Source organism: Ursus maritimus, unplaced genomic scaffold (genome assembly GCF_017311325.1).
Source record: "Ursus maritimus isolate PB19 unplaced genomic scaffold, ASM1731132v1 scaffold_33, whole genome shotgun sequence".
In the NCBI taxonomy this organism is placed as follows: Eukaryota; Metazoa; Chordata; class Mammalia; order Carnivora; family Ursidae; genus Ursus; species Ursus maritimus.
In genome coordinates, this window is record NW_024425897.1 from 22,965,235 (window position 1) to 22,988,955 (window position 23,721).

At 47.2% G+C, this 23,721-nt stretch overlaps 1 protein-coding gene across 1 annotated transcript in view; it reads left to right on the forward strand.

The window, feature by feature from the left end:
- CFAP251 (cilia and flagella associated protein 251) overlaps positions 1–22,041 on the forward strand; it is a 66,963-nt gene extending 44,922 nt beyond the window's left edge. The window contains exons 20-23 of the mRNA XM_040619971.1: positions 109–252; positions 17,754–17,982; positions 18,685–18,786; positions 20,602–22,041. Coding sequence (XP_040475905.1) covers positions 109–252; positions 17,754–17,982; positions 18,685–18,786; positions 20,602–20,738 — 612 coding nt within the window. The 3' untranslated portion in view covers positions 20,739–22,041. The remainder of the gene's footprint in view (positions 1–108; positions 253–17,753; positions 17,983–18,684; positions 18,787–20,601) is intronic.
- Positions 22,042–23,721: the final 1,680 nt, after the last annotated feature.

Sequence of the window (23,721 nt, forward strand, 5' to 3'; positions counted from 1 at the left end):
CCCCACTGAGCTCAAAATGTACTTTCTAGAAAATGTCCTTGGCGTCCTAATGGATGCTTTAGACTGAAGCCAGAATGTGTGTTGTGTTTCCATTTTATTTCCACGTAGGAGCTGGAAGACTATTTTTACTATTCTCAGCTCCGTAGTCAAGGTATTGATACAATGGAGACCAGAAAGGTGGCGGAACACATTTGCCTGTCAGAGCTTCCTTTTGTCATGAGAGCAATTGGCTTTTACCCATCAGAAGAAAAGGTAGGTAGAAGGAAAACAAGAACGACAGTGGGATCTGTTATTTATGAAAACAACCTCTGGGAGCAATAATTATAGGTCAAAGTAAAAATTTTAACATTATTCTTACATAAATGGATCGGAAAGAAGGTTCTGAGCATATGAGACACGCTCCTTAGAAACACTTACCATGAAGCTTTCCTGAAGGTCTTATTCCTTACTGGAGTCTACCACTGGTAAGAGCTTGGGTCTTGGAATTAGACTGGCTCTCGCTGAGCTCAAGCCGATGATGCCTGTGAAGCATGGGACGCAGGGCCGGTCGCATAGGGAAAGCTCAGTGAATGGGCGGTATCGGGGTGATTTTCAGTGTGCAGCTACTGTTGACCAGCTGGTGTGAATGGGGCGCCATTGGGAGGTGGGTGGTCGTCCTGGGCTGTGGGGCTCAGAAGAAGCCATCAGTCCTCATGACCCTCACAAAACAGGCCCAGCTGTGAGGGGCTTCCAGGGACCAGAAGCACTGCAGGGAAAAGGGTCTTCCTAGAGACCCTGGATCACAATGCAATTGACTGGGTTTTCCTTCAGACTGGAAATGTCAACACATTTTCATTGTGGAAAGTTTGGAAGAGGTACACAAGTGGAATGAAGAACATAATTACTTATAATCCCACTACACAGATGTAACAGTTATATAAAATTTTAAAAAACTAATTGGTACCTTGTTGAATATATATTTTTATCCTATATTTCCACTTGATGTTATAACCATTTTGCATTTATTAATAATTCTCTGAAACATGATTTTTTTAAAAGATTATTTATTTGAAAGAGAGAAAGCAGAGCAAGAGAGAGAGCATGAATGGGGGTAGGGGCACAGGGAGAAACAGGCTCGTCACTGAGTAGGGAGCCCAACACGGGGCTCAATCCCAGGACCCTGGGATCATGACTGGTGCCAAAGGCAGACGCTTAACCAACTGAGCCACTTAGGTGCCCCGTGATTTTCAAAGGACATATCTTAATTTTATAACTTTTTCTGATTTAGCAAATAGAACTATAAGGAAGAAATCGAAATTACTCAGAGATAATCATTGTTAACATTTTGATGGAGTTCCTTCTATTGTTTTATATATGGATATAGATACATCTATATTTTTTAACAAAAATGGCATTATATGGCATATATGTGTATATGTCCATGTATATCAACCGTTTACAGAGTATATATGCATGCATTGATATAAGGATTTGTGGGTATATATAGGTATATATGTGTATATATGTATATATTTATATCAATATCTTCAGTAACTATTGTTTTGTGAGCATGGTGGTAAAAATTCCCTGACAATATACTTTTTTTCCCCAGCTTTATTGAGAGATAATTGACATATAACCTTATATAGTTTAAGGTATACAGTGTAGTGATTTCATATATGTATTGCTGCAAAACAGTTACCACAATAAGGTTCGTTACCATATCCCTCACCTCACATGGTTACAATTTTTTTGAATGTGAGAACTTTTATTTATTTGTTTATTTTTCAAATTTTTATCTAAATTCTAGTTAGTTAACATACAGTATAATATCGGTTTCAGGAGTAGAATTCAGTGATTCATCACTTACATACAACACCCAGTGCTCATCACAACAGGTGCCCTCCTTATTGCCCATCCCCCATCTGCCCATCCCCCATCTACCCATCCTCCACCCACCTCCCTCCATCAACCCTCAGTTTGTCCTCTACCATGGAGAGTCTCTTATGATTTGTTTCCCTCTCTCTCTCTCTTTTCCTTCCCATATGTTCATCTGTTTTGTTTAATTTCCACATGTGAGTAAAATCATAAGGTATTTGTCTCTCTGACTTATTTCACTTAGCATAATACACTATAGCTCCAACCATGTCTTTGCAAATGTCAAGATTTCCTTCTTTTTGATGGCTGAGTAATATTCCATTGTGTATATATAAACCGCATCTTCTTTATCCCTTCATCAGTCGGTGGACATTTGGGCTCTTGGTGAGAACTTCTAAAATCTACTTTCTAGCAGCTTTCAAATATACACTACAGTATTGTTAACTGTAGTCACCATGTTGTACCTAATATTTTCCAGGACTTTTTCAACTTACACTGGAAGTTTGTACCCTGGCAACCACTGTCTGTTTTCTGCTTCTGTGAGTTTGGGGTTTTTTAGATTCCACATACATCTTTCTCTGTCTGACTGATTTCACTTAGCGTAGTGCCTTCAGGTTTCATTCGTGTTGTCCTAAGCGGCAGGATTTCTTTCCTTTTTTATGGCTGAATAATATTCCATTATTTAGACCCACCAACAGTGCATAAGGGTCCGCTTTTCTCCACATCCTTGCCAGCACTTACCCTTTTGTCTTTGAGGATAGCCATTCCAGGAGCGAGGTGGTAGTTCTTAATGGCCTTGACTTGCATTTCCCTGATGATGAGCAATGTTGAATATCTTTTTTGGAAAAATGCTTATTCAGATCTTTGGCCCAGTTTAAAATTTTTTTTCTTTTGGGTTGTATGAGTTCCTTATGTATTTTAGATAGCAACCTCTTATTAGCTATGTGGTTTGCAAATATTTTCTCTCATCCTGTAGGTCACCCTTTCATCTTGTTAATTTCCTTTTGCTGTGCAGAAGCTTTTCGGTTTGAGGCAGACACCATGATTTTTAGAGGCTGTGTGCTTAACTGAACCAGTCCCCAGCTGACAGACACATAGGTTGTCTGAAGTGTTTGGCTGTCTGAGACATGGCTATGATGAGCATCTCTGCGTATAGTTTCCACATACTCCTCTGATTATTTTCCAGTCTCCGAGTCCTAGAAATAGAATTACTGGGTCAGAGAATAGGAACTTCAAGGCTCTGCTGCCAAACAGCTTTCCAAAAATGTAGCATTTCACAGCCCACCATCAGGCATACAGAAGGCCTGAAACCCAGCTAAGATGTGGTGCCCACATTGCTAGCTGGGTGCATTTTAGGGATGTGAGCTGTGATCCCAGTTATTTCTCCTGGCCCACCTAGAACCACCTGTTTTTGTGTACTCTGGGTATGACCGGAAGGTGACTTTTATTCTCCAAATAGCATCTGGAAAAATGAGCTCTGAGAGCCCAGAGACCCATGCAGAGACTTGAATGAGTACCTCAAGCACAGTGGGTACCCTAAGCTCCCCAAAAGGTCTTTGACCAGTGTACATTTTGTAAAAGTACATGCCCCGAAATGGAAGTGACTATGGAGAAAGTTTGTGCAGCCCACATAAAAGCGTTCCTGAGAGCTGTATTTCCAAAGCATGTTCCTTAGAACGGCCAGTTCCCAAACTGGCAAACTGCATGAGAAGTACAGGAACACTTACTAAGAGAGCATATTCCTGGGCCCATCCTGGACTGAGCCGGTCAGAATCTCCAAGTATGGGGCCTGGGAGTCTGCATTTCCCCCCCTCCCAGGGTTATAAAGCCCTGCCTTGGAACACTGGCTCCACGAGGTGCTTACCGGGGCCACTCATGCTCAAGGAAGCTTTAGACAAAGTGAAATAGGATCGTTAGTCAGGACTCTCCTTTGGTTACAGGTTACTGAAACCTAATGCAAACTAGTTTTTGGTTCCTAGGATTCCAAGTCTAGAGGTAGAGGTAATGCCCGGTATAACCTAATCTAGGCCCTCACGCTGCCACCAGGAAGCATCCTTCTCCCTGGGCCTCACCTTCCTCCGTGTTGCCTTCCTTCTCAAAGGGTCCCTGGGCCCATGTTCAGTGGGTACAACTCCAGAGCCTCGGTCACTGCCCCCAGCCTCCTCACCACTGTCCTCGGGGCGGGAGCTACTCAGGATGCTCCCGTGCTCCCCCTACCTGGGATCAGAGTCGGGGTCAGCCACCTTGACCATGAGGACCCTGGGGCAGCAGTAGTGGGCTCCAAATGGAATTCTGCATAGGAAAAAAAAATGGGTCCACGATTCTGATGCTGTAGGAGGTTACTGGACTTTGGGAGTCTTGAAGTGAGGTGTACATGCGGACAATATCCCTCAACTGCACTGATTATGGAGACCTCTTTCTCATTTCACTTTGAAAGTATTGCCTTTGACTTCTCACCCGGGTTCCCCCCTCCACCCCACCACATTTCATCTTCTTTATTGTATCTGTGGTTCATCTTCTCCTTTTTTTTCCCCAAACATTGATCTTAAGTTAATCCCCATCTTCTTGGGGTGACTGGCTGACATAACGCCTAGTACTTCCTGACCGAAGAAGGGGAAGAAAGCGTATGTTGGTAGGAAGTGCAGGGACTCAGAACCTGGCTGACCTAGCTGCTCCCTTGGCAAGTCATTTCAACTATAGTCTGAATTCCTGTGACCTCATCTCTCAGATGAGGCTGGAAGTAGCTCGCGCCTCCTAGCATTGCTGCGAGGACTGAAGGATGTGGGTCCAAGGAGCGCCCCACCCTGTGTCACACAGAGTAGGTACTTATTAGCCCCTCTTCTCACTTTGGTATTTCCTGTCAACACGGCGTGTTCTGTTTAAGAGGTTGATGAGACGGCCCCTCTTTTACTTATTTTTAACTTTTTATCTTGGAAAATTCCAAACACGGACAAAAGCAGAGAAAATAGTGTAATAAACTGTTGTGTACCCATCAGTCAACTTCAGCAATTATCAACTCCTGTTATATCCGGACCCACCAACTTCCTCTCCACCCTTGGCCTGTTCTGAAGCAGGTCCCGCACACCCTTACTTCACGGGGAGGCCTCTGGAACTGAGGTGTCCCTTACTCTGTCATCTAGCCGGGGAGAGGGTCCTCTTCCACCCCCTGTGGGTGTCCCAGATTCGCCGTCACACGTGTGCTGTGGGCAGGCCTCAGGTGCCTCTCTCAAGGTGGTAGATTCAAGCCGTCCATGCAGGGAGGCAGTGCCTCCGGGTCAGGTGGCTCTGGGGCCAGCCCCGCCTGGAACCACTTGCCGGCTGGCGATTTGGTCGAGTTCCTGGACTTCTCCAAGTGTCTGTTTCCTCATCTGTAAAGTGGGGATGATAGTAGCACCCGCCTCCTGGGGTGACTGAAGAGTAAGTGAGCATCTGTTTCGCACAGGACGTGGCCCATGTCAAATGTTGGAAAATACCATCCAGTGTCCTTGCCTTCATCATCGTGTCCTCATCTCTGGGCGTGTGAATGCAGAAGGCCTTTAAGCGAATGCTCCTCGGTGTGGTTCTTTGTTCACAATTTCCTTTCTAAAACCAGTTCATTATTTCCTTGACGCATCTGGTAAAGGCACTTTGCATAAGTGACTGAAATTCGTCAAACTGATGGCAGTCTTCTCATTCAGGATTTTTTTTAAAAGAGGTTTCCTTCCTTCCTTCCTTCCTTCCTTCCTTCCTTCCTTCCTTCCTCCCTCCCTCCCTCCCTCCCTCCCTCCCTCCTTGCTCTCCTTCTTTCTCTCTCTCTTCCTTCCTCCCTTCCTTCCTTCCTTCCTTCCTTCCTTCCTTCCTTCCTTCCTCTCTTCTTTCTTTCAAAGTAAGCTCTACATCCAGTGTGGGGCTTGAATTCACAACCTTGAGATCGACTCACATGCTTTACCGACAGCCAGCCAGGCGCCCCTCCTTCAGGATTCTTGATTTTCAGCCCTAAGTTCATTCAGATGTGTTCTCCTCTGCAGTCCTGCTTGGCCGGCAAGGGAATTCTGGGTGTTTAGCCTCTGTGGCCATCACTACTGGCCATATGAAGTGCTACAGACAGAGGGTGGGCACAGTGACCAGCCTTTTCCCGCTTCCTGTGGAAGCAAGCACGTGCAGTCACTGAAGGCCTACTCAGTTACCCCGTCATTGGCAACAACCTCTCCAGGTCTTGCTGATGAGTAGAACGTACCCAGAAAAAAAGGTTAGTCTGCAGCCAATGTTCTGAAGTGGCATCGAGCATTAGTTACAAACAAAAAGAAATTAAAATGGCGATTGTAAGGTTTCCACTGGCTGTCAGAGACATCTCTGCTCACTGTTACAAAGGAGAGTTTCAGTGGCCCCCCGGAAGGTCTTCATAAATCCCTCGGCCTCCAGGGTTTTTAATCCACCTAAAAAAACACACTCATCCTTTGGAGATGTTTTCTGAAGGCCCCCGACCCAGATGTCGCCACATCAGTGTGCAGACTTCACGAGCTGATGAGTCAGTGTCTGTCTGAAGCTGCACAGGGAAAACTTTTTGGTCTCTCGTTTTCACATCAGATTTATAGGGATTTCAATAAAAATGTTTTCAGGGCTTTGAAACTTTTAAATCCAGGCTTTGTCGTGGTTAACGAAACATTTCCTATTAAGATGCAGCTGCTCCCCGCCCCCGAGAAGCTGCATGAAGAAGGACGTGAAGTTAAGCGAGTACGTCCACACTTGGTTACATAAAAGACCCAGTCACAGAGATTGGAACCAGTGCCCCCCGCCCACCCAGGCTATACATGATTTATATTTCTCTTACGTCATCTTAACTGCCTGGGGGATTTGAATCTAGTCAGCGTGGTAAATTGAAGCCAAATTATATACGGACGTAACCCTCCCCAAAGAATTACTAACCCCTCCCATCCTTTGCCGAGCACTGGACTTGGGCATAACACAGTCCGTGTGGTCAGGGAGGGCCTACTCTTCTTACGGATCTTCACTTTTTAAATGAAAGATTTGCACAGTTTATAATGTTATAGAAGGAACCAAAACTTGGGTGTCACAGTGTTCTGCAGCTGAGTTCACATAGCACAAAGTTTCGTCTTCTAGCTTCATCGTTTTCTTTTCCTGTAGGACTTCGGAGTATAGTGTTAGGGCAGGACCCATGTGTTGCATGCGTTCCCTGCTTACTTGTGGCTACATTTCTATTTAGCTTGCAGAGCAGTCGTTGTTTAATCCTGATAGGTTTTTGCACTGAATTAACAGTCGTGTAACCACTTAGTTCTATAAATGTAAGCAGGGAGGTATGTGCCTGGCAAGGGCTCACATAATGGACCCTCAGCTAATGTTGGTCGGATGAATGAATGAATGAATGAGTGAATGAATGAATGAGTGAATGAATGAATGATGGTCTTTGGTCATATCTGGCACAAAGACAACAAAGAAAATAGAATCCCTGACATTATTATTTGTTCTCAGAGTAGTTAATAGTAGCCCTAAAATATTTGATAGATTCAGGAACTTTGGTGTTATTTAGGAGTATTTAGAGAGGAATAAATAATCACTTAACTTTTTATTTTTTAAAAAATTTTTGGTAAAGATTTATTTATTAGAGAGAGACAGAGAGCACAAGCAGGGGGAGCAGCAGGCAGAGGGAGAAGCAGGCCCCCCTGCGGAGCAGAGAGCCCAACTTAGGCTCAATCCCAGGACCCTGGGATCGTGACCTGAGCTGAAGGCAGATGCTTAACTGACTGAGCCCCTCAGGCGCCCCATCTCTTAACTTTCTAAATGTGCATATCTTTGGACCCACCAAATGTACTTTTAGGAATGAACCCTCAGAAAAACTCACGCAAGTGTACAATGATGTATGTATGGAAAGAACAAGTACTGTAGCATATTTTCCTGATAGTGAAAAATTAAAACAACCCTAATGTCCGTTGATAAGAGATGGGATAAATAAAATAAGGCACACCTACACTTAGTAGTCATTAAAAAGTGAAATTGACCAACATTTCTTGACTCAAAAAGCATGTACAGAATTTGTTATTAAAGGGAAAAGGGAGGGGCGCCTGGGTGGCTCAGTCAGTTAAGTGTCTGACTTCAGCTCAGGTCATGATCCCAGGGTCTTGAGATTGAGCCCCCGTGTCAGGCTCCCTGCTCATCAGGGAGTCTGCTTCTCCCTCTCCCTCTGCTTCGCCCCCCCGCCCCCGCCCCTGCTCGTGCTTTCTCTTACTCTCAAATAAATAAATATCTTTTTTAAAAAGGGAGGGGGAAGGGCAAGTTGCAAAACAATATGTGAAGCATGAGCTCGTTTCATTAATAATGATTTAGATATTTGTACATGCCTGGCAAAACTCTGAAAGGTGGTGTTGCAAATGCTTAACGACATTGACTTCTGAGGGGTGGGATTTGGGAGAACTTTTACTTCTACTTTGTACACATAACCCCGTGTCAGCAGGGGCCTCTGTACCAGCTGGAACCTGGCTCTGGTCCATGCCAGTGGGAGTTTCGGGGCTACCCTGGGGGCTTCCGTGTGTGTGTGTGTGTGTGTGTGTGTGTGTGTGCAGACTCTGTCTATCCCACATCATTCAGACCTGACACTCAACTCATTCTTCACAAAAACACAAAGCCCATTCATGCAAGACAACTTTCTTGAAAATTGGGAATCATCAGAAAGAGACGCATAACTGCATTTCACAGCAATTTACCTACAACTGCTTTTAGACCCTTTTCCCAGTCCTGATGACCACCCCGACAGGGGCTTCCTTGCTGGCCTTCATCCCGTGCAGGACTCAGTGCTCTGCTCCCCCTCCTTCCTGGCATAGCCCCAGGACCTCCACATTCTCCCTGTGCTAGCCATGGCTGTTTGGCTCTTCTTAGTTTCTGTTTCCAAACCTGCAATATAAGCCCATCTCGAGGGTCTATAAATGAGAAATTTCCCATTTCCCATTAGAATTTCCCATTTCCCTCCTTAGAAGATATTTGTGGTTATATGGGGGGGAGGGGCTCATAATATACATTTCTGTAATATTCTAATTTTTCTTAGCTGCGAGCATGTGGCTTGCGTTGCTTTTGTATCTAGAACAAAACCCAGAAAGATAAACAAACAAATCCTCCCAAAGCCTTTTGTGCTAATCTTGTGGCTAAACCATGGTCCCAGCTGGGATGCAGGGCCCGTGGCCAACCAAGTGCGGCCTTCCCCATACAAGGAGGAGAAATCGGAGCCAGTGGTCCTGGGCACGGTTTCTGCCCTGATAAAGACCCCATGGGAATTTGGAGATTTGCACGTTGAAAGGAAGCCCTCAGTATGTTGGATTTGCTCTGAAACAGGAGTATCAGGAGTTATTTCTGTGGCCCACTGTTCTAGGGAGGCCTTCCCGGTCAGCTGGGAGCCCCTACACCAGTGAGCAGGGTGTCCCCCGCGGAGAGATCAGGGCAAGACAAAATGATTTCTGTTGTTCACACTTTAATGCATTTAAAGAAAGAAATCCCCAAATGCCACGCAGCTGCAAAAAAAGAATGCAGGGGACAACAATACCATAACACCACCACCACCAGCAGCAACAGCCAGGCTCTTCTCTCTGGGGCTCTCCGGGCACGCCCAGTTTGATGCTAACCCTGCTGGTGTTTAATCCTCATGCCAGAGAGATGCTTTTATGGTCTCCGTTTTACAGATGGGGAAGTGAGGCTTTCCGTGTTGTTTCTACACGTGTGCTTTAGTGCGAACAAGGAAGAAACGCCAAGAGTCGGAACACCGAACACTGGTTATTGCTGAGGGGTGGGGAACTACAGGGCATTTTACTTCTTTTTATGTCTCTTCTCTCTATCTTTGCTTGAATTTTTTATAACAAGCATGTACTAATCTTTATTGGTTTTATGATTATAACAGGATAGATCATACTGATGGTAGAAAATATATTTAAAAAAATACTCGTGTTATTTGCTTTGTTGCTTGCCTTTGCCAGGGCTTCACCTCCGATTATTTTTCTTTCTTTTTGACTTTACTGACATCACATACCGTACAAGTCATGCATTTAAAGTGGCTTTTAGTTTGTTCACAGTTGTGCAGCCATCACCACTGTCTAATCCCAGAGCATGTTTGTCACCCTAAAAAGAAACCCCACACCCATTAGGGCACTTAACACGGTGATCGTGAGTAGTCACTCCCCACCCCCACCCCACCCCGCAGCTCCCGGCACCCACCAGTCTCCCTGCCCCTGCGGATTTGCCTGCTCTGGACATTTCGTATCGATGGAGTGGTGCACTCTGTGGTCTTTTGTGACTGGCTTCTCACGGGGCATCACGTTAGCGAGGCTCATCCAGGTTGTAGCAGGTGTCCGCGCTTCCTTCCTCCTTATAACGGAATGATATTCCCTTCATTCACATGGATACGCCACCTTTTATTTTTTCATTCATCAAGTGGTGGACATTTGGGTTGTTTCACCATGTTGGCTATTACGAATAATACCGCTCTGGATATTTGTGTACAAGTTTTCGTGTAGAGCTGCGTTGTAATTTCTCTTGCCTGCGTACCTAGGTTTAGCATTGCCATGCCAATAACTCCCGTGTTCGAGGAATTCTCAGATTGGTTTCTATTTACTATTTCTTGACTTGAACCAGGCCCTCAGCCATGCTTCGGGGTGCAGCTCCAAGGAAGCAGGACTTGGAGGAGCTGTGAGCACTTGACTGACAAACCCTCGGCTGTGGGTCTGGGAAAGCTAGAGGACTCGCCATGTAGATGGTAAAGCCATTTCCTGGAGCGAGCGCCTGGAAGCATTTGACACCGGGGCTCTAACGAGGGCCTGGGTGACGGGACTGGAATGGGTGGTGGTCTCATTTCTGGGTCACCTCACCCCAGACAGCAGGGCGAGAGCAAACACAGTGGCCGAGCACCAAGGGCTGGCCTGACCCTGTGACTGCATCCCGCGGGCGTGGCATGTCCCACTCCTGCAGAAAGGCAGCCACCGTCCAAATATAGTTCCTGGAGGAAGCCGGGAGCAGCTGTGAGTCATGGAGCCGAGCATAAATAGCGAGGTGTCCAGATGTGCCCGTGCAGCGGGGCTGCCTGGCCTGGAAACGTGCTCCTCAGCTCCCTCCTTCCCTGCCCGGGGTCCCGGGAGAGGGCACTAGGTGAAGATGTGCGCTGTGACAAGACCGGCTCCTCGCGCTGGGGATATTCTAGCACCCCGGGAGCCTGGCCTCAGCTCCGATGTAGCGGGCTCCTCTCTGCCTAACAGGGAGGTTAGAAAGCATAGTTATAAAACACTGTCAGAGGCTTCCTGCTGCCATGGAAGTGAATGCCAGAGGCAGAAGTAGAGCAGTCCTGGGCAAGGGGCTCCAACCCACCGGGAACAGGCCTCCCTTCTGTCCCGGGGCCTGCATGGCAGTGCCCGCAGAGGCCCGGGTGCTGCATGGCTAACTGTGGAAGTTTTATTTTTATTTTTTATTTATTTTATTTATTTATTTTTTTTAAAGATTTTATTTATTTATTTGACAGAGATAGAGACAGCCAGCGAGAGAGGGAACACAAGCAGGGGGAGTGGGAGAGGAAGAAGCAGGCTCATAGCAGAGGAGCCTGATGTGGGGCTCGATCCCGGAACGCCGGGATCACGCCCTGAGCCGAAGGCAGACGCTTAACCGCTGTGCCACCCAGGCGCCCCTAACTGTGGAAGTTTTAAACCAAGCAACAAGCAGTTAAATTAATGCCCCACCTTGACAGTTCTCTTTAATTTGGGCTCCTTCGAATTCTGGGACTCCTTGAGTTTCGCGCCTGGGTGGGCAGCATGAGGAGTGACTACCCCTTGTCTTCCCCATACCTGCACCATCCCCCCCCCTCCTTGGCCACCCTTCAGGCGCATGGGGGGAGGGGCACACCACTGGTGCAGGTCACTCTCAGAGGACGACTTCGGGAGGAGCCCTTGCAGGCCCTAGAAGTGGGCTTGGGCTGTTTGGGGGAGGGAGTCCTGGGGCTCAGAGTTCCCAGAGCAAGGTCTGTGACGGAGAGCATGACATCTAGGTGGGCACCTCCTGTGGCCCCAAGACTCCTCTGAGGAGGGGGGTGACCAGAGGGGCCCCTCTTGCCTGGATGTCGTGGTGTCACTGCCAGAGAACACAGCTCTCTAGTGGGGCTGGTTTCTTCTCAGTTCTATCTGGAAATGCAGGCCTACATCCTCAGACTCCTCCTCCGACTTTTCAAGAGAAGTCTGAAATCTAGATTTCTCTATGAAATCTCCTAATTTTTGAAGTACCATGTGAACCAAACACAGCATGTCAGCAGATTTAGCCCTTGGGCTACCAGTGTGCGTCCTCTGACCTGCCGATAGCGCCAAGGTCCTCAGTGCCTCAACGGAATCCCAACCCACCAGCTCTCTCTCAGGACTTCTCAACAGGATCAGAAGGTGTCGCAGGCAGACTAATGCCCCCAAGGTGTCAATGTCTTAATTCCTGCAACCCTGTGAATACACTACCTTACGTGGCAGAAGGATTTTGCAAGTATGATTAATTTAAGGATCTTGAGATGGGAAGATTATCCTGGATTATCTGGTGGACCAGGCGTAATCACAAGGGTCTTTATAAGAGGGAAGCAAGAGAGTCAGTCAGAGGAGGAGGCATGGTAAGGGAAGGAGAGGTCAGAGTGTGTGATGAGGCTGCCGGCTTTGAAGATGGAAGGGCTGTGAGCCCCGGAACAACGGCACCTCTAGGAGCTGGAAGGGCAACACAAGCAGATTGTCCACTAGAGCTTCCAGAAGGAAAGCAGCCCCACCTACACCTTGAGGTCAGCCCTTCAGACCTGTTTCAGACTCCTGACCTTGAGAACTAGGATGTGAGCTTGTGTGCTTTAAGCCACTCCATTTGTAGTTGGTGGTTACAATACGACAGGAGACATGTGGAAGGGGCTTGGGGAAGCTTCTCAGGCAGCCCTCGCTCACGCCCCCTCCTCACACTTGTTCCCCCTCAACTTAGACTGGCTGGATCCTTGCTGGCTGTCCTCCCGGTCCACCTCTTCCGTGAGGCCTTCCCAGGCCCACCTCACTGAGGGCTCCTCCAGCTGTTGGCGTGGAGCGCCTGCATTTGGCCTCGAATCTTTGAGAGTCACGGTATCCAAACAGATTAAGTCAGTCGAGGGCACTTTAGAAAGTACTGGTGTCTGGGCCCATCCTCCTGAGCAGCTGAATCGAGGGGTGGAGCCTGGGCTTGATCTTGGTGAAAGCCCCAGGGGCGGTTCCTCGGGGGCAGCCAGGGCTGAGAACCAAACCGCAGTGACAGAACCTTCCTTTTGGTGCACGCTCTCCGCGTACGTTGTCTCTTCACAGGGCCCAGACCAGGGCTTGGCACCTAGCAGCTGTTTAATAAGTATTTGCTGACTGTAAAGACCTAGAGTGCTGGGCTGTTCTCATCGTAAGTGACTTGTTCATCTAGCTGGAAACCAAATGCTCAGTAGCTGCTAGTAAACTGAGCTAAACTAACTACGGCAGTAAGTGGTTATTCTAAAGTCTTTTGTATATTTTAAGGAAAATTCTCCCATGACCTCTCGTGGGCCAGCATCCTGTGCTTTGCTTTGTTTTCTTTTCTTTCTTTCTTCCCCCGGCCCCTGCAACCCGCCCTCTCCCTAAAATCCCCAGCCTGGTCCCAGTTCTTTTTGGCACGAGTATCACCTCTGCCGAAGCACTGTGGTCTAAGAGCAGGTGTTCTCGAAGAGGTGGCCGCCCAAGCCAGCAGCACTGGCATCACCCGGAGACCTGTTAAGACAGACAGATTCTCAGCACCGCACCTCCCCCCCCCCCAACTCACCCNNNGAATCAGAAACTCAGGGGGCGGGCCCAGCAGTCTGTTTTAATAAGCCCTCCAGGTCATGTTGACCCCTGACAAAGCTTGAGAATCCCTGCCTTGAAGCCGTGCTTCCCAACCCTGGCCATACATTCAGATCCCCTGAGGGGCTTTTTAAAAATGTGACTGCTCAGACTCCACCCCAGACGAATTAAAGCAGGGTCTCTGGGAACGGGGCTCAATGTTTAAAGCCGCTCGAGCGCATCATACGAAGCACAGCCTTAGCGGAGAAGGGCCAGCGTGAGAACGCCGATAAAAGGCCTGGCTGAAGCCAAGCGGAGCTCCGGGCCGAGCCTCAGCTCCTGCCGAGCCGGCTTCACGCTGGGTCATGGGGACGGCGCGCAGCGTTGCATTCTGTCTCCAAGGCTCCTCTCCCAAGCGTGAACTTTGCTTAGACATGTAGCAAAATCTGCCTTTTCAACGAACACTTGCAGAGGAGGCTCAGGAAAGAAACGTCAGTGATGCCAAAACTGCCAACTCGATGTTTTTCGAGCACGGATTCTCGGTCAGTCGCATGGGAAGAGAGAGTAAGAGGTGATTCACCTGCTCCGTGGCTTGAGCTGAGAATGTTCACGGAGATCTTTGGAACACTGGGTATGAGTAACTCCCACTTTTGAGTTCCTTTTTGTCATCTTTGGGTTAGTCTTCTATTTCGGAATTGAGTTAAATCGTGTATTACATTTATAATTTATATAGATCATGTATATTATTTATGTAATTATAAGTTATAATGTACGTATACTTTATATAACTATAAATTATAATTTTTATTATAATTACATGTACCGTAATTAGCAAGGGCGTAGAAAGTATAATAATCAGAAGAATAGTTACTGCCTTTTGAGAGCTTACCATATATTAGGCATTAATGTTTAGCACCTTAAACACGTTGTCGCAGTAAACTTCAAAACTCCGCTACCCCCTTTTTCAAGATGAGGAAACTGAGAAGGTCATATAGCAAATGGGAGAGTCAGGATTTGAACCTAGGTCTGTCATCAAAGGTCATACTTTTTTTTTTTAAAGATTTTTTATTTATTTATTTGACAGAGACAGCCAGCCAGCGAGAGAGAACACAAGCAGGGGGAGTGGGAGAGGAAGAAGCAGGCTCCTAGCGGAGGAGCCTGATGTGGGGCTCGATCCCAGAACGCCGGGATCACGCCCTGAGCCAAAGGCAGACGCTTAACGACTGCGCCACCCAGGCGCCCCCAAAGATCATACTTTTAACCCTAGTCTCTACTGGCTCATAGTAAACAGTACCATATGTTTATAATACAATTACAATTAATATAGTACAAAATATAAATAATATGATACTGGGTAGTGTTTTATTTATACATAAAATTATACATAATTTAACTTGCAGTTGTACATAATATAAACTCAATAAATGCTCTATGTGAAAATGTCACCACTTAAAGTACTCATGTAGTATCAGTTAAAGTTCATTCGTATCTGTAACCAATGATGTTATATCTAAAGACCATTCATAGAATGTTACATTGAAAATATATGGCTTCTTTGAAAGTACTAGGTGATTACTAAGATACAGTGTTAAAGGGGAAAAAAACCAGGATACAAAATTATACACATACATGATGAGAGTTTTACAAAACATATACATATATATTTTATATGCATGGGCTGGGAATGGAAAGAAAGTACCTCACATCTTTCACAGAAATTATGGTTGGATAGTTGGGCTGCAAAAGACTTTTATTTTCTTCTTGCTCCTTGAGGCCAGACCAACACACTAGGGTGCCCCAGACAAGCTGATATGTGGTGTAGCGAGTGATCTTGCGATTTTCGTTCTCTGAAATTTAGTGGACAGGGAGGAATTGGTTACCTATTGATAAATATGTACAACTATAAATTCATTTCCTGATTTTTTCCTACAGACCAAAGCAGAGTTCATGTCCTGGGGAAAAAAGCATTTCCCACTTTTCCATGGCTCTTATTCTCTCTTCTTGTAAAATTCCAAGCCCCACAATTTATTAGGACACGTATCAGTTTAAAATGTAGGTATTAAAATAAATTACTAATTTCTAGCCCTTTGCCAGACGTAACTTGGATTTCTGAATTTCAGCTTACTGCAGTGTGCATGGTACAAAAATACTGCACAGAGAGCGGCGGATGATAGTGAGGAGGGGTTTTGTTTGTTTTCATATCTCTCCCTTTCTTGCATTCTGGTGGTTTCCTAAGGAGACCCATGTGGAGAGCTGCATTACATGGCACCACATGTCCTTTTGAATCCATAGTTGTGTCGGCACCCTTTTCTCATTTTAGAAAATTTGGAAAATGCGTAATGAATTTCCAAACCAGGAAGCAGCCCTCATAGAATGAACTGGGAAGTTTCCCTTTCCTTCTGTTTTTGGGAGTGTTTGTGGAGAATTGATATTTTTAAGTATTTGGTAGAACTCACCAGTGAAGCCATCTGGTTCTTGGCTTTTCTTTATGGGAAGTTTTTTTGTTTTGGGTGTTTTTTTTTTTTTTTTTTTAAGATTTCAATTTTTTTTTTTTTAAGTAATCGTAACACCCAGCTTAGCTCACAACCCCAAGATCAAGAGTCGCATGCTCTGTTGACTGAGCCAGCCAGGCACTCCTCTTTGTGAAAGTTTTAAAATTACTAATTTAATCTCTTCACTTGATATAGGTCTACTCAGATTTTCTATTTCTTCTTGAGTCAGCTTTGGTCATTTTGTTTCTTTCTAAGAATGTGTTCATTTCATCTAAGTTATCTTGTTGACATGCTGTTGTTCAGACTTTATTTGGTGCAAAAAGGTGGTTTTATTAAAGCACAAGGGACAAGACCCATGGGCAGAAAGAGCTGCCCTCCTTTTTATTTCTGAAAAGTTGGTACTGGCATCCCTCTTTCAGTCCCAATTTTAGTAATTTGAGTCTTTTCTCTCTCTCTCTCTCTATCTCTCTCTCTCTTTTTCTTGGTTATTCTAGCTAAAGATTTATCAATTTGTTTGATCTTTTCAATGAATGATGGCTTCTTAGGTGTTCATTTTTTAATTAAACCCCATAAGTTACATGTAATCTTTTGTATATATAAAATATTACACAAGGAAAATGGAAAAGAGAAAAAAGAAAAAAGAAGCATGGTGTAGTTAATTGAAATTTACTAGGGCCCTTGATCCTGTATTTGAGTTTCAGATGGAATTATTTGCTTCTTCTTATAATTTCCAAATTTGTGAGATTTCTACCTTCCAAATGAAACTAACCTCTGCTTGACAAAGCCAGGAAGTAGTCCATACACTATGAGATGGGTAGGTAAGAGGTGATAATGATGTAGCAGTGCTGATAGTATTGAAAAACTGGCCGCTGTCTTAGGACTGCTGTAACAAAGCATCACACACTGGGTGGCTTCAGACAGCAGGCATGTATTCTCTCACAGGATAAATCCAGTGGTCAAGGCCGTGCTCTCTGCGAAAACTATAGAGGAGAATCCTTCCTTCTTCCTCGCCTCCTCCAGCTTCTGGTGGCCACCAGCAGTCCTGGGCTTGAACTGCATGGCTCCACTCCCTGTCTCTGTCATCACATGGCTGTCCCCTCCCTGTGTGTCTCTCCCCTCTTCTTATAAGGACACCATTCACAATGGATTAAAGGCCCATCCCACTCCAGTATGATCTCATCTTAACTAATTGCATCCGCCATGGCCCTATTTCTAAATAAGTTCACATTCTGAGGTCCTGGGGGTGAGGACGTCAACGTCTTTTTCTTGGGGGATATAAGCAGCCCTCAACAGACAGGTTTCCAGCTAACTGTAAACATTTTTCTGTTACTTTCCAATTTTTAGAAGTATATCAAGGTGTCTTTTCTTTTTTTAGAAGATGATGTTTATTTTTTTTTAGAGAGAGAGAGCAGGGAAGGGGCAGACGGGGAGGGAAAGGGACAAGCAGACTCACTCCGTGCTGAGCATGGAGCCCAACACAGGGCTTGATCTCACGACCCTGAGATCACGACCCGAGCCGAAACCAAGAGTGGGACGCTCAACCGACTGAGACTGAGTCACCCATGTGCCCCCAAAGTGTCTCTCCTGCTTACCATGTTTTTTTTTTTTTAAACCTTTTCCCTAGATCGAAGATATGTTTAACGAAATCAGATTTAGTGAGTATGTGGACACTGGAAAGCTAATTGACGAAATCAACTTACCGGATTTCTTCAAAGTTTACCTCAATCACAGACCACCTTTCGGGAACACCATGAGTGGCATCCAGCAGAGCTTTGACGTTCTTGGTTTTACCAATTCAAAAGGCAAGAAGGCCATACGAAGAGAAGATTTCCTGAAACTGCTTCTAACGAAAGGTAAATCCATAAATAGGGAGTATCTTGTCACATCGTTGGGCTGTTGCCACTGGAGAGGAGCTGTTTTGGGGGGAGGTAGACCCCCTGGCATCTTTAATCGATGGGGGGGGGTCTGCCTTCCCCCAAAACCATGGCTTCAACCATGAGAGATGCCACCTGCTGATCCACAGAGCTGATCCGCCGTCCTGGAACCCTAAGAATGTGACTTATGTCCCAGCTTGCTGAACCCCTGTGAGGTTCAATGTCCTCACTTGTAAAAGGGGAGTGCGGTGGCTAGCCACCAGTCTCACTGGGCCGTTAGAACATTGGGATGCAATGGTGAAGTAAAACCACACCAGTGTAAAAATCTCCATTTCTACCTACTGCTTTCCTCATTATTGTATGTGAGGAGGTCAAGTAGGCTTTCTCCCTGGGTGACGATTCCTCTTTGTCAAACCAGTGGTTTCAGCGTGAAGGAAGGTGAAATGAAGCCGAGTGCAGTCCAAGCCCTGACAGCCTTCCCCTCCTGGGAGCACCATTCTTAACCCCCACATGAGGAAGGATATGTGACAGTAACCCGGGACCCCATAGGTTGTTTTTGTGTCTCAAGGAAAGGAAATTGCAGAATGCTTCTCTGTAAGACCTTGGAACGATAATGCTAAGCTCTGACATGATGTGTCGTCCCAAGAGCTGAATGGACACTTTTTCCTTTACGATACTCAGGTGAGCACATGACAGAAGAGGAGATGTGCGACTGCTTTGCTACCCTGTTTGGACTGAATCCTGAAGGGTGGAAATCTGAGCCCGCAGCCGCCTCTGTCAAAGGTACGGTGGCCGGCCCAGTCTGGGCATGCAGCCGTGGCTCACTGATTTGTTGGAGACTTAAGTGCATTTATTTCTCCTGACTGCTGCAAGCCGCTCTCCTTAGTACTGTGCACACAACAAAGCAAGTCTGCTGGGGACCCAACATGAATAAGTGATGAAAGGACCAGCGAGCGGTGGTCGTGTCTGAGAGATGAAAGTGTTTGTTGCCATGTGCTTTGTGCTTTCTGCTCCTGTGTTCCCTTTATTCCACGGACCCGGTCTCCATCTTTTGGGCTGGGGTACATGAGTCCTGACCACTAGGGGAGAAGATCCAGCTTGGAAGGTGTTTCAGGAGAAGCATTGTTGAGAGACTTGAGTAAGGACAGCGAGGTGAATGAGCACAAGCCCAGCTTTGAGCTGCTGGTGCTTGAAAGTTCCTAAAGCTGGTCCTCCTCTCCTGTCCTGCCTGAGGATTGCCCACCTCCTTCTTTAGTCCACTGGAGGGAGGAAAACGGACCTGAAGTTAGGCTTGTGAATTTAAGGTCTGGAGAAACCAGTCTAAACAGCTCTCCTGGGCGATGCCTGGGAGGCTCAGCCGCTTAAGGGGTCTGTCTTCCGCTCAGGTCATGATCTCAGGGTCCTGGGATTGAGCCCCACATCAGGCTCCCTGCTCAGGGGGAGCCTGCTTCTCCTTCTGCCACTCCCCCTGCTTGTGTTCACTCCCTCTCTCTCTTAAATAAATAAATAAAATCTTTTTAAAAATTAAAAAATAAAATAAACAGCTCTCCCGGGCCTGCGGGGGTATCTCCACTGCCAAGCCCTGGATGCTGCCTGATGCCCCACAGTGGTCAGAGCCACCACCATTACTGAGACTGGGGTCAGGAGCCAAGACCCCTCACCAGCCTTCCTTCTCCCTCTGCTTTCTTTCTTTCTTTCTTTCTTTCTTTCTTTCTTTCTTTCTTTCTTTCTTTCTTAAAGCAACCCCATGAAGACTTCAGATAGCTGAAGGTGACTGGGTTTTTATGGTTTTTTAAAAAGATTTTATTTATTTGAGAGAGAGACAGAAAGAGCACAAGCAGGGGGTGCAGCAGAGGCAGAGGGAGAAGCAGACTCCCCAATAAGCAGGGAGCCTGACATGGGGCTCGATCCCAGGACTCCGAGATCATGACCCGAGCCGAAGGCAGACGCTTAACTAACTGAGCCACCCAGCTGCCCCCACCCTCTGCTTTCATTGTTGTCCCCAGTTTCACATTTAACAGGGTTCCTGAACTCAGACAGTTCCAGACTCCAGGGTGGGTCATTGCCAGCCTCCAAGCTCCCCTACCCCATTCCTTGTGTACTCGGGACCTCAGAATGTAACTCTCCCAGTCGTTACACATAAATCAACCATACCATGTGGTTAAGGCTTTCCAGTGAAGTTCACAGAGATTTGGTAACAGTGCTCCAAACCGTAAAGAAGGGATTTCAGCCAATTTCCACCCAGGGGTTCTTAAGGACTCGCAGCCAAACCGTAGCACAAAGCACCTCTCACTTTTGTTTAGTGTTGGTTCCTTGTATTCTTGGAAAATACTTCTGAGTTAGAAACCTAATTGTTATTGGGGCGCCTGGGTGGCACAGCGGTTAAGCGTTTGCCTTCGGCTCAGGGCGTGATCCTGGCGTTATGGGATCGAGCCCCACATCAGGCTCCTCCGCTATGAGCCTGCTTCTTCCTCTCCCACTCCCCCTGCTTGTGTTCCCTCTCTCGCTGGCTGTCTCTATCTCTGTCAAGTAAATAAATAAAATCTTTAGAAACCTAATCGTTATGAAAGCATTTGTGTTCTTTTCTTGTTGGGCTAGGTGCAGAAATCTGCTTTGAAGAAGTACTTCCAGACGAAATCACTGCAGAAATATTCACGACGGACATTCTTGGTCTCACCATTTCACAAGATTTCGGACAAGATCCTGTGGTCAGTGAAGCCGTAAGGAATGTTTGAAGCACAAAGGACTGTGTGTGGGGTTTTTGTTTTTTTTTCCAAGAGGCACTGCTTTCCCTGCATTTCCCTGCCCCCACTCTAATCTTTGCGACATTAGACAGTAAAAGTAAATTTCTGTTAAGCAATGGAATTCACAAAGCTGGACATTCCGCTGTTTCTGAAGAAGGAAAGTGGGCGGAGGCAAGAGCCACGCTGGCGGCGGGATGTGCGTGGTGGCGGATGCCCCGGCCTGTCTCTCTGCTTCATCTACAGCAGTGCTGCCGGAGTAGGGCTGACAGGGGCCGGAGGTGGGCTGGTGCTGGGGACAGAGAGGGCTCCACCTGCAGCAGGCCTTCCTAGGGCACGTGCGGCCTTATTCCCTTCCCCTCAAATGCCGCCTGAACCCTTGACCTCATGTGGCTCTCCCCTGCCTGCGGTTTGGTTTGGGGGGAGGAGGCTGGGTGCCCTGGGCTCCTGAGAGTCCCTGCCGGTGGCTTCTCATCAGGAAAACACCTAAGCAGTTGTGTGTGGCCGTTAAGAAAAGCATCACTGGCCATGCTGAACCCTGGTGGCAACTGCCAGAGAAAATGCAAAAGCACCCCTGGGGCCCTGTGTATGCTGCACCTGGACCAGAAACCACCTGGCCAGCCCCACAGAGGGCAGAACTCACGAGCTAGAGTCTGTGAGCCTTCCCTCCCCCCACACCCTCCACAGACCAGCGGGGGTGACTCGCTGCCTCATATTCCTTGGGGCTTCAAAACACGCAGCAGGCAAAAACAGGGCCCAGTTGCCCAGCTCAGGGAATATTTAGGGAACATTCCTGAGTTTTCAGTGGTGTTTTGACCTGGAGAATAGAGTACCATCATTGTGTAAACAGGCGAAAGTGCTGGTCTGAGTTTAAAGATTTGTTACCAGTAATGAGTTCTCACTCAGACACTTGTGCCAAATGTGATTCCCTACACGTGCTCAGCCCGTCGCGCCCTCCTACCCAGACCGGGCCCTTCCCCAGATGCCCTGGTGTGTGAGACGACATTTCTGCTCCCCTAAGGGCCCTTCCTGCAGGAGCAGAGTCCAAGTGAAAGAAGTAAATGGCAGCGGCGGCATCCCTTGTGCACAGAGCCCTCCCTGCTGCCTGGCGTCCCCTTGGAGACTTGGCTTCAGTGAGTCTTTGGAACACCCTGGAACATAGAACAGAACTGTCTACCCCAAACCAGGCTGTGTCACTGTGACCTGGGGACAGACGGCGTGGGCTGTGGTTCCGCGGTACCTGCTCATTGGATTGTGTCGCCGGGCTTGGCAACCCGGTTTATATTTTGTTCTTTAAAAAAAAAAAAAAAAAAACCACCACCCCAAGCTTTATGAATCAATTTTGCAGCTGCTAAGGGCTTAGGAGATATATTACCAAGCTGGTTAAAAAGTTCCTGGGGACATTTTAGGGAACAGGAAACTCTCAGATGACTTGTTCTCCTCAAAAAATTACTCAGAATTGGATGTAGTCTGGACACCAACCAGAGGCTTCTTTCATTAAATTGGGCGCACTCTGATTTTGTGCTTGTTGACCGCATGGATTGGAATAACTGTCTTGAGCAGAACTGGCCAGTGGTCTGACCCACTGTGGCTGGACTGGTGAGCTGGAACCACGGTCACACCACAGCTGAGATGCTTCCACTGTGCTGAACCAGCTTCCCCGTCTCCAAGTTCCCTCCAGGAGGGGAGGCCAAAACAGCAGGGGACAGCGGGATTCCTGTCAATAGCGCTCTAACCTCTCCCAGCCCAGCTTGGCCAGTGGGCCCCCTTCTCACCTTCAGTGCCCCCTTCTGCAGGTGCTTTTGTTTGGGAGTCTCTCAACTTGTTTGACCAACATGGAGAAGACTTGTGCACCGTTCAGCCCCAGGAGGCCCTTTGCCTCCTGTCCCGAGCAGGTCCCACCTGCTGGCCACACAGATGTCAGAGGCGCAGGACATGAGCGCCCCCACCCAGGGGAGGAAGTGGAGGACAGCCTTCCTTCAGAGCGAGCAGAGCCCCCAGACTCCCCAACAGTGTTCACGGCAGAGCAGTGACACCAGGAAGGGAGCGAGGAGAGGCCAAAGAAGTATAATCACTGGGCTTGTACGTCAAGACTTAGGAACTAAACACTAAACACTGTGACGTTCGTTTGGAAGGAGAATACTGTTTCAGACTGGCCTCCAGCTACTGACCAACTAAACCATCCTGGTTTGTTGCTTCTAGAGTTCTGGAACCACCAGGAGCCCCCCCGCCCCGCCCCACCTCGCCCCCTCTGCTCCAGACCCCGAGGCTCCTCCCCAGCATGGCCAGAGTCGTCTTTGCTCTGGAAGCTCACGGGCTTGACTGGGCCCCTTCTCCGCTCCTGCCATTTAGTGGCTCCCTGTGTGTGCATGGGTGTGGCTCGTCTCTGAAACCTCGGTTTTCTCCTGGAACAGCTCCTGGCTGGTTGGAGGATTAAAGGAGAGGGTACAAGTAAAGCGTTACCAGCAAAGGCAGAGCTCAAAATAGGACAGCAGCTATTATTACGGGACAAACCGCACCGAGACCTGGGAGGCTGCTGCTGAGCACTGATCCCCTCTGGTTCCTAAGTTCTGGTTTCCTTAGCACTTGCTCAGATAAGGGTCTCTGCTGGCTTTGACAACGGGCCCCCAATAGTATCTGTGGGATGACTGGGCAGATGAACTCGCAGCTCTTTAATAGCTGGCTTTGCTTTCCAATAAAGGCGAGCGCCAGGTCCTGCCAGGCTGTCTACATCGGGGTCAGCAGACTTTCTCTATAAAGGTCCAGAGAGTAAATATGGAGCCTTTGCAGGTCAAATGGGCTCTGTCACAAATCCCTGACGTGGCCATCGGAGTACAAAGGCAACCACAGACAATCTAGAAATGAATCATTATCACTGCGTTCTAATCATGTTTACTTGCGGACGCTGAAATGGGAATTCACGATAATTTCCATATATCACCTTCTTTTGATTTTTTCCCCAACCATTACAAAATGT